The sequence below is a fragment of the Bidens hawaiensis genome, unplaced genomic scaffold (assembly GCF_021521415.1).
Source record: "Bidens hawaiensis isolate Kalapana, Puna unplaced genomic scaffold, B.hawaiensis_p1.1 tig00013821_1, whole genome shotgun sequence".
Taxonomy (NCBI): Eukaryota; Viridiplantae; Streptophyta; class Magnoliopsida; order Asterales; family Asteraceae; genus Bidens; species Bidens hawaiensis.
In genome coordinates, this window is record NW_027492182.1 from 524,533 (window position 1) to 536,441 (window position 11,909).

General features: G+C 34.0%; 2 protein-coding genes across 2 annotated transcripts; both read left to right on the plus strand.

Annotated features, from left to right (window-relative positions):
- The first annotated feature begins 5,325 nt into the window (after positions 1 to 5,325).
- On the plus strand, positions 5,326 to 7,443 carry LOC143545107 (universal stress protein PHOS32-like). Its single transcript, XM_077037048.1, has 4 exons — positions 5,326 to 5,500; positions 6,185 to 6,294; positions 6,372 to 6,490; positions 7,329 to 7,443. Exons 1-4 carry the CDS (start codon positions 5,326 to 5,328, stop codon positions 7,420 to 7,422), a joined length of 498 nt encoding a protein of 165 aa, XP_076893163.1. The 3' UTR covers positions 7,423 to 7,443.
- Positions 7,444 to 9,165: 1,722 nt separating this feature from the next.
- On the plus strand, positions 9,166 to 10,803 carry LOC143545108 (membrane steroid-binding protein 2-like). The gene is made up of 2 exons (XM_077037049.1): positions 9,166 to 9,464; positions 10,460 to 10,803. Exons 1-2 carry the CDS (start codon positions 9,166 to 9,168, stop codon positions 10,695 to 10,697), a joined length of 537 nt encoding a protein of 178 aa, XP_076893164.1. The 3' UTR covers positions 10,698 to 10,803.
- Positions 10,804 to 11,909: the final 1,106 nt, after the last annotated feature.

Genomic DNA, 11,909 nt, shown 5'->3' on the forward strand with positions numbered 1-11,909 from the left:
TAAATATTACATCATAAATCGTATCTCTTGTTACTTATAAGGCATTGCATTCATTATATTATTAATAACTAGTTTTAGAGCCCGTGTCATACACGGGATAATTCAAATTATAAAATTATAAGTAAAAAAGTAATTACATAGCGTATATGAAAAAAATGTATTACATCTATGCTTGTATCTATAAAATGTGTACATAAATTGATTTTATTTATATCACAAAATAATTTTTTTAAATTAACTTAATAAAAAAATGTCCGTGCAAAAACATACCCGAGAATGTTTCTTTCTATTGAAAAATTCATTCTCGGTGCCATATATGTATAATTGAAAGACTTTTGGTTATGAACCAATTTCAGAGAAAAAGCTTCTCATATGATAGTAGTTCTAACCACTCAGCCTAAATACAAAAGGAGCGTTACCTTTATTGATATATTTATCAATTTACCATCTATCAAAGGAAAGTAGAACATTAAATTGTAACAATGGATGTTTTTCAAGAGCTATGTTTTTCTGAACTACACAATGAAAAAGATTTTGATAAGTTTTAGAGGGCTTCTCGACTTTGTCATAATGACGACATAAAATATAACATGTTAACCCATTCAATTTTGTGAATATTCATTTGAGCATAGTTTTGCAAGACATGCTTTCCATATAACGTTCTGATCGTCATTGAAAGAAAAATTAATGTTGGCATAAATATTTCAAATTTGATAAATGTTAGAATCATTTATAGGCATAGGGGTGGCACGTCAAAAGTGTTTGCAATCTTTTCTTATATTTTAATAGTTGATGGAAAAATAGTCAGTTTGCCAAATCCCGAACTTTTTGATTATTTCAAAAAATGCCCTTAAAAATAAATTTGAAACCCGAATCATGTTTAAACTTCTAACTGTCATACTTTTGACATTTTAAAGTCAACACTTTGAATTTATAACAAATTTGACGATAAATCTATTTTGCATTTTCAAACTTTTAAAAATACTCAAAATTTTCACTTTTGACCCGTTACAAAATTTATTCTAAATGCAGTTAACTTGTACCAAACAATCTATTTACCAACTTTTGGCCCATAAAATCAAATTTAAGTTCCACAAAAAACCTGAAACAATTTTCATTTGAGAAACAAGATTTGTTGTTGATTTTTGAAATTCACCAAGTATTTTGAAATATATAGTAAAAAAATATATTAATATTTATATTTATAAAAAATATATAGATATTATATAAATATAGGTTACAAATTTTAACCTAAATGCAGTTAACTTATACCAAACAATCTATTTACCAACTTTTGGCCCATAAAATCAAATTTAAGTTCCACAAAAAACCTGAAACAATTTTCATTTGAGAAACATGATTTGTTGTTGATTTTTGAAATTCACCAAGTATTTTGAAATATATAGTAAAATAATATATTAATATTTATATTTATAAAAATATATAGATATTATATAAATATAGTGTAAAAAGAAAGTGAATCATTATTGATTTATTACATATATTAAGGTATATTAGTTTTGGAGGGAAAAAAATTATAAAAATTAACCAAAACATGACAAATGTCCACATTTATTTTACTTTATTAGAATAGGTAGATAGTAATATTATATTTTTGAAACAGAGAGAACACACTTGCTACTATGTTAAGGGGGTGTTTGGGATTCCTTATTTTACTTCCTTATAACTTTTTATTAAGTTAACAAGTTACAAAGTGTAACTTATGAAACTTTTTCTCTCACAATATAAGCAATTCCAAACACCTTATTACTTTTCAACAAATTAATAAGTTACAAGTTGGTGAAAATAAGCAATCCCAAACACCCTCTAAATTGAAGAGAGCACCGCGGTTCGTTAACAAGCTAATGGAATTTACATAAATGAATCAACTGAGTTTGAGTGAACTAAAAAATGACAAGTAAATGATCAAATCCAATAGCAAAAAGACTGATGATCGTTTGCTATCTTTGCTAATTGCTAGTCAGACGATTATTAAATCAAGCCAGGCAGTTTAAGAGGTAATATTACATGTAAACATATATTTTTAGAACAATATATATTATGATATCTGGTTAAATAGTTAATGATAAGTAGATGTGCACAAAAAACCCGAACTTGGAACCAGACCCCAAAAAAATACCTGGAACCGGTTTTTTTTATACCGGGGTTTTTAATACCCGAGCCTGTACCCAACCCTACCCGTACGGTACGGATAGGGTATGCATTTCAGTACTAAAACCTGTACCCGGAACCGTACTCGATTTATATCCGGTAATACCCGAAAATCGGAACAGGTTGCAAACCCGGAACCGGGTTTTTCTAATACCCGAAATCGGGTATTTCAAATGCCCGATCTATACCCAAAATTACCCCAAAAATACCTGAAAAATACCCGAAAATACCCCTAAAAATTGTAACCCCTTAAAAAAAAACCCAATCTATACCCGGAAAAAACCCGAAAAAAGCCCCAAAAAACCCAAAAATAGGATTTTTTTTCAATACCCGAAAATAGGGTATTCAAATACCCAGTTTTAGAAGACTCGGTTCGATATCCGACCCGAACCCGACGCATAGGGTATGGTTTTTAGAGAGAATACCCGGACCCGACCCGGGTATTGCCAATACCCGATTTTTTAATACCCTGCCATACCCGAACCCGGTTCCATACCCGAACCCGAGTATTTGAAAAAACCCGATTTGTGCACCTCTAATGATAAGTTAACTTCAAAACCGGACTAAAGCCCAACAAATAAGGCCTTTAGGAGAGCCCAGACTTTGCTGACTCATGAGGGTGTAAGCCCGAAGAGCCTTCTATTTATAAAATGCTCTTTTTTCCCACTTTGCCTCCCTATGATATACTCCCGCACATAACATATGACACATAAACGTATTATCAAACCCATAGGTCCTTTAATGGGTTTTTTCCTTGTGGCCAAGAGCGTAGGCAAGTAAAGAGGAATGGGTTCGGCTGAGCCCGTACACATTTTTTTAATTTTATGTATTCGTATATTTTGACATCGCATCCGTATAAATTTTGAAATGGAACCCGTAGAAACCTTTACATCGAACCCTTATAAAGCTCTTAATATCAATTAATGTACTTCTTTAATTTTTTTGCATTTTAATTCATTTTTGCTATTTTTATTATGTGGCTCGATCCTAACCATACAAGAAAAACCCGAACGTTAGTGATGGACAATTTGTCGTCCGCCCCTAGAAAATTTCCAAACCCGAAGAAAAAAACCCTGACTATGTCACTACTTGTGGTTGCAAAAAGTATTATAATTCGATAAAAAAAATGACGTTAGAACAATATAAAGACATGTCTAAACCGAAGTTATCTTCTCCATACACTAATTACAATACTCCACCCTAGCTACAACATTATGGTCTTTTAGCAACATTGACACCATTCGTTTTCAAACATATTTAGATTGGGGAATTCTAGAGACAGCCCCTTTTTCTAAACACTCATTAATACGTCCCGTATAGAGCTATACGGGGTGTATAGGGGACCCAATACGCCCCGGTTTGTGTATGTATAGGGGGGTGTATGGGTGTCTCTAGCAGAACCAATTATATATTTGTTTAAATGTTGTTTTTCATATGTAGTTGGAGTTCAAAAGCTATCCGTGAAACTTAATAATAGAGGCGTTTGCAAGTTGATTTTTTTCCTTTACATTTTAGTGTTAAAAAATATAAATTTTGTTAATTTTAAATCTTTTTTGTCTAGATTATCTAATTTAACCCATTTTGATAACACATAAATTAGTTTTTTCCAACAGTATGATCATATTTATTATTCATTAGAGTACGTATAGCTCGAGAGATGATTTTTAATCAATTTTAACGTCTTATTTTATTATTTAGGTATTTTGTTTATAATTTTATAGTTTATTGGCCAAATTTTCTTAAAAAGTAAATTGTTAACTTACAAAAGTATAAATATGACAATTACAATTATTATTGACTTTGATGTTTGACCTTTAACTTCAAGTTTTGATTTCGATTTCTATTTAAAATTTGAATTTATCATTAAATTAGAACGCATACTTTTAAGTATTTCTTGATTTAAACTTACCTAAAATATTTACAGTTGATAAATATTTTAAGGGTTTCTTGATACAATATATGTTAGTTTCATCATTAACTTCTTCCATAAAATACAACGTGAACTTTTTTTTATTACCCACTAAAGCAATCCTTTACCCCAATCGATTGCAAGGTAGACAAAAGACAAAACACTTTTTTCATTCTAAAAACACTTCAAATTTGTTTGTGGCAATCAATCCGTTTGCTTCACCAATCCAAGTTTGCAATCAATTGATATATTTTATTATATAACCTGTACCTTTATATATTATTCTTTCACATTATTTAAAGTATTTATTTAATAAAGTATTGGTTTAGATTGGGTTGTGATAATGAGTGAAATATTATATTGGATTGGGTTGTATAGGTGAAAGAGAAAGAAATTAGTTTTCTAATAAAAAATTGGGTTTGGTTGGATTGGATTGTGAGATATATCTGTACTCAGGTTTTGTACACATTCAGTTAAGCTTACTAACATAGGCTTCAACTCTATTCACGTTATGACGAAATAAGTTCTTAAAGCCGGTGTATGCATAAAACTGTGATGAAACAGGTTCTTAAAGCCAGTGTAAACACATTTAAAAGAATATATTTAGCAGCAAAGTTTGATAGATATTTAATGCAGCATAAAGCTATAATTTCTTCATTTGTTGGTAGCAATCTTATGACATGTGTTTTCATTATGCACATACATCCACAAGTTATGTAGAACAGAAGTTCAACACCTAAATATTACGGCTTCAAATCCATGATGATTAAATTATGGGTGTTAAACGGTTTTTATTCATGGGTCCAATCTGAAAAGGTAGATTCAGATAATAGATAAATGGTAGATTTGCTTTTATTTTAAATTTTTTTTTTTTAATTTTGTTAAAATATGAAAAATGATTGTTTTGTCTATTTATCTTTTTTTCCCAACCTGGTTTAGATTATACTACACTTAAAAATATTAATTAATTTCAAAATTATATTATCAACAAAACATGTACCACGTTACTTGTGTCCTAGGATAAGGATAAGAACATACATAACCCAACCCGGTGAATCATCTACAAAACCGTGTTCCGAACCGGTTCCAGGTTCCCTCCAGTTGGCACTTATAACTGTGCATACTGCATACCCCACCTTGACACATATGTTACAAGAGTTGACAAAACGCCAAACAAAACATCAAAAAATCAAAAGAATTGCAGATCTGGTTCTTGATAGATAGATCATCAGCTTAAAGAAAAGATGGTGAAGGATCGGAAAGTTGGAATAGCCATAGACTTCTCAAAGAGCAGCAAGTCAGCTTTGAAATGGGCAATCGATAACTTAGCTGATAAGGGTGATACGTTCTATATCATCCATGTCAAACCTCACACCGCCGATGAGTCCCGGAATCAACTCTGGGAGGCCACTGGTTCTCGTAAGTTGTTGATAACAATTTCTTACTCCTAAATTATATATAAACTGACACCACTTTAGTGGGACAACACTAGACCATTAGGTTATGGGTATATGTGTATCTGGTTGATGGATTCAATTTGATAACCACTCTAGTGGGACAATACAGTACCACTAGTCGTGCTGTGCTAGACAACCAGGTCATGGATAGACTTAGGGGTGCAAACGAGCCGAGCCCGAGCTTGGCTTGTTTAACTTATACGGAGCTCGAGCTTGGCTTGTTTCTATCTCTATTTTCAAAGCTTGAGGTCGGCTCGTTTACTATTTATCAATTATTTTTTATTATTTTTATATATATTTATGTATAAAATAATATATATTATTTTTGTTATTTTTATTTATTTTTCATGAAATTATTATATTAATTAATAATTATTAAATATATATTTAAAAAAAAATGAAAGGAGGCTTGCGAGCCGGCTCAAGCTCGATAAGCGAAGCTCGGGCTTGTTTATTAAACGAGCTTACTTTTAGGCTCGGGCTCGGGCTCGATTGAGCTCAGCTCGATCGAGCTTTTTAACGAACCGATCTCGAGTAGCTCGCGAGCAGCTTGGCTCGTTTGCATTGCACCCCTATGGGTATCTGTGATTATCTTATTAATCGATGCGATTCGATTTCAGTGATGTGTTTTTTTGGATGGTTGTAGCATTGATTCCGTTGGTGGAGTTTAGGGAGGCGGAAGTGATGGCGAAATACGATGTGAAGATGGATGCTGAAGTGTTGGACTTGCTTGAAACAGGGGCTAGACAAAAGGAGGTTAGATTCATATATGATAATATCATATGAATTTGTTTTTTTGGATATCAGATATTGATACGTATTTGGTTTGCTAGATTCATGTGGTAGCAAAGTTGTATTGGGGAGATGCAAGAGAGAAGCTGGTGGAAGCCATTGAAGATCTGAAGCTGGATTCTTTGGTTATGGGTAGCAGAGGACTCAGTGGCATCCGAAGGTACCCTTTGCTTTATTTTCTTTCTTTAAACCCGATTAATAATTTTTAACCGGTTGTGATATCGATAGTATTTAACTAATGCAACACACCAAGGCCGTCTAAGACAGTTAGACCCCGTACAAAGCTCGGCCACTGTCTAGGGCATTGTCTCGATAAGGGCATGATTTTTTTAAAAAAAGTTATATATAATATATCATATATGTATAATGTTCTTTTAGTTGTTATTAGTGAAATTGGACTGAAAATGCTTGATTAAAAACACCAATAAGGGGCTAAAAATCTGAACAAGTTCATTAAACACTAAACAACCTAATAACATGTTACATTGGGTATGAGCCTAGTAGATGAATTAAAACAATGAACAATCGTTTTTAAGGAAAAAAAGAAACAATATGAAGGCCATTTTTTAGTATTCATCTTGGTCACATGAAATCTCGAAGACGATCCTGCAACACCCCACCTTTAAAAAATGTATACCATCTACATGTCATTTGATATCCATTTTCGTTTAAACAAATCGTATGAAGATATACTGGTCGTATACTCGTATGATAGACGAAAGTCATATTGGCCTTATGACTTTATCAGGGCCATATTAGTTACCTTTTTGTTGATAAAAAAATCAACAGACTGTACGGTTTGGACCTCACGCGGCCTATATGACATTTTTGTCTTAAAATCACCCTATGATCACTTTTTGTGACGATTGTAGTGTGTGAGTGGTCTTTTGTATAGATTGCAATTTTTAAAGCTAACTCACAAAGATTTTAAACGTTCATGTGTTACACTACTTGTATCCCAAGGCTTTTTATAATAACGAATGCGGTTAATTGTGAAGGATAATACTTGGAAGCGTGACAGATTACGTGATGACAACTGCACCATGTGCTGTGACCGTTGTCAAGGATCCGGACACATTCCACAAGCACTAAATTATCTCTTTTGTTTTTTACTTCTGTGTGATGTTGCTTTCTAATAATATCATCCTCGTGTATCTACTCTACCTACTACTACATCGAATCATGGTTTGTTTTGTATTGATTTTTCTAATAAATTATGATGGGTGTATGATTATTAATGGTTTGTTATATACAAACACCATCCCCATGGTATGTGAATTAAGGCTATGCGACTCGTATAGGGCCTATACGAGTCGTATAGGCCTAACTTATTAACATGTGTACGGAGGTGACAGTGTGGCAGCTTTTTGCAGTCTATACGAGCCGTATAGACCCTATACGAGTCGTACAGATATTCTTGTTCGTATAGACCCTATACGAGCCGTATAGGGTCTATACGACTCATGTAGACTGCACGTCAGCTGTACTTTGACCAAATATTTATAATTATTTTATGGTCTATACGACCCGTATAGGCCATGTATTAGTTTTTCTTGCTCCAATCCTATAACTTCTATTTCATTCGTCATGTAAACTATAAGACATTGAACTACTATAATTTTATAAAGGCTATATTAAAAGACGAGTTAATACAAATCAAAACATTTGCATTAACAAACGTAATTATTTTTATGGCAGTTATATTTCAAAAGCTTAGATAACTCATATGGGCGTCAACCAAAATGGATTGCATGACCACATATAAAAAGTCGTTACCCAAAAACACTCACGTTGCTTGTATGTTTTTATGTATATAGCAAAATATTTACTTTTAAATCACGTGTTTCTATTTTGTAAACAACTCGGATGTATTTTTAATATTTTGTAATTTTAAAATAATCTAACCCCCCCCCCCCCCCCCCTATATGAGTTAAACAGACTCTATACGAGTCGTATAGCCCTATACAGGCTATACGATACAAATAAATGAAAACTGACACGCCGGACTTGAAAATGACTTGATACTACACCTATACGATATACGACTCGTATAGGCCTTCCTGGTGTTTGAATAACCTACTTGGTGTATGAATAACCCAAGCCTTATTTTAATAGTTATAGAACTTTGTAAGTTTTTTATTTTTTTTAAAAGCATCTACAACTACATATCTTTATAAACCGTCACAACACCACTCATTTTTCAAAGATTTTAACGGGTGGTTTTTTTTTTTTGTTAATTTACAAAATAGATAGTACTGAAGTTTTAAATGCTAAAAGACGGTTTACAAGCATGCCTGACTATATTGTCTAACAACGAGACTTTTGACCCATAAGAACGAGACTCGTTTTATATCTTCCTTTATCATATTCACCGATATTCGTGCTTTTTAAATAAATCTTCATATGTTGCCTTCCATAAACACCAACATGTTGTAAGGATGCTGGATTTAACAACCTCCTTTTTGCCTTCTTCAACTCTTATGCTCGAGTGTTCCTTAAGAAGATCACGTACTTCGGAAGCATAAACCGGTGGAATTTGACACCAATTACTAATAAATTGTCAAATGACCGAAGCCACGTAGCAAGATTCAAGTGCATCATTACATAAAGGGCAAGTGCTTCTCGCTTATGTAAAGCATCATTAATACACTATCTACACAACAATAACATTTATACATGTCGTATGAACATATGAGCCGAATAACATTCGAAACATTATACAGGTAGTATAACAACACGGTGTGACGTCACCCACTTCGTAGTTGGGATACCATCTTCTAGTTGAATCAGCTAAAAGGGGTTTTAGTTTACTTTTACCAAACTAACTAAAAATCGATGGCGTTGTACACAACAATAACGGATGCGATCACTGACTACACCGGACTATCACCGACGGCCTTCTTCACCATATCGGCGATGATGGTGGTCGTCTACAAGCTCGTGTCCACCATGTTCGTGGCGGCTGACGACTACGTGGCCGTCAAGCGTGAGCAGCAGCAGCAGTTCACACTGCGTGAACCGGTCCAAATTGGAGACATTACGGAGGAGGAATTGAGACCGTACAACGGTTCGGATCCGAATAAACCCTTGTTGATGGCTATTAAAGGAAAGATCTATGATGTTTCTCGCTCCAGGTCAGTCACAACATATTTTTAGATTTATTTGCCAAATTTTGATAAATTAGGGCTTTTAAAAAAATAATATCGTTTTGTACTCAGGACTGACAATTGATATCATTTATATCTTTAGTTTATTAGTGTGATGATATATAAGTTGGAAAATGAACATAGAATGGTGTTTTTTTGATGTATTTAGTGATATAGGGGCCTTTGAGAAGATGAAAATCTATTTAATTTATTTTGTTTGTTAATGGAATCATGGAAGATATAAAAAATAGGACAATGTTGAATGCTTCTTTTCAACAATATCGCGATTATTGATATTGGTGAGATGCTGCACATAGAGGTGGCAAAATGAGCCGTCACGTTGACCCGGAAGCACTTTTTTCTCGATTTAATAATGCAATTTATGATAATTAGATATATGTGATTTAGAAAGACTTCATGATTACAGTAGCAATGTAGTATATTGAATAAAGTTATTTAGGAGGTTGTATGCGATTAAAAAAGAACTCGTTTTGTGACTTTTGACATGTTTTTTAGCTCATACACCACATCCAGATCTGCACGCTAGCACGTCTGTCACATCATATGCAGGCCATATGAGGTTATAAGGGCTGTATAATTTATGACACGACACATTTGTCACATACGTCAGTTTTAGTGAAGTTATGTTGGTCATGTAACAGCTCTTATAAAGCTTGTTTTATATCTATTTACGGGCTGCATAAACCCCTTTAGCATATCATATGGGCTGTATGACCTTACACGGTGCATATGTATTCGTATAATGTGCCAATGGTGTGTGGGTAATACATCGGTAGTGTGCGTATAGCCTGATCCTTTTTAAATAATTTTAGCAATATATTGTTAAAAGATAAACGTAATAAGTAAACGGTCTGAAGTTACCACCTCTAGTTGCTCCAAAGAGTTCAAACACAACTTCCATTTTAGGAGATATGGCATATGTAGTATATGGATGTCAGTTAAATACCATGTTATTGTTTCAGGATGTTCTACGGTCCCGGTGGGCCGTATGCTTTATTTGCTGGCCGGGATGCAAGCCGAGCCTTGGCTTTGATGTCATTCGAGCCATCTGACCTAACCGGGAACATTGAAGGTCTTAGTGCATCCGAGCTTGAAGTGCTGGAAGATTGGGAGGCTAAGTTTGAGGAGAAGTATGTGAAGGTTGGACAGTTAGTCTCAGAAAGAACATCAACGGTTAAGGATGAGACTAAAGTGGATTAGGATCTAAGTGATGGTGGTTACATAATTGTTGTATGGCCAAACTTGTAAGGATGTATTTTATGTGCATTTAGACTTCAGGTGTTGTATGGATATGTTAATGATAAAACTTAAAAAGTTTTTGTTTCATCCGTATTCGTTTGAATTGCTAGTTTAACTACAAGGTCTTTTATTTTGTCAATTTACATTCCAATTTCAAAGCCAGAGATGTGCTTATGTCTTTATGAAGCTAGTTCATTGACTAAATCCGGTTGAAGACAAATCAAAATGGCTCTTGTTTACTTGCTTCAATTTTCCTCATTCTATGGGGTTTGCTATTGGAAAATAGTTGAAATTGAGGGTATGTTTGGTTGGAGGTAATGGAATGAAGGGGGAATGGAATGGGAGAAGGAATGGAATGGATAAAGAAATGAAATGGATCATTATATTCATTTGTCTTGTTTGGTTAACCTATGGGAATAATAAAAATTATTACTTTATGTTATTTGATATTAAAAAAAAATTTGTATAAATGAAATAGAAATAATATTAACACTCCAATCTCAAAATACTTTTTACAAAAAAAAAAAAAAAAAAAAAAAAACTATAATGGCGACGGTGCTAGCTCCGACGACGAAAATTGTCGTGGCGGTGGCGATGGTGGTGGTGGTGGTCAAGTGGTGGTAGCATTGGTAGTGATGGCAATCGTACGACGGTGGTGGTCAGGCAACGACAGTCGTGGTGGCAGTGATGGTCAGGAAACGGTGGTGATAACGATTGGGTGGTTACGACGACATTGTTGGCAGCGGTGGTAACGCTGGTGGCGGCGGCGGCGATGGTGGAAGTGGTGTGGTGCCGATGGTAGTTGTGGTGGTGGTTGTTAGGTGGTGGTGTTGTTGAGAAAGTATGGTGAAGGAGGGAATTGAATGAAAAAAAAAGATCGGGGGGTGGGAAAGAATGGTTTTGATGGAATGAGATTCCATGTGTAATAGATGATTCCATTTCATTGAGTAACCAGACAACACTTTTTTCATTCCCATGCAATGAGTCATTCCATTCTATATGTCATTCCTGCATACCAATCGCTACCTAAGTTTTTTCATTAAGTAAATGTGTTTTTTTGGTAACTTTGGATATATATAATTATATGTAATTGAGATTGGTATAACTATTACTTGATTTGTTTTCTACTATTTAAGAGCTTCGCAACAAACTAGGTCGTGCCCAGCATGGAGC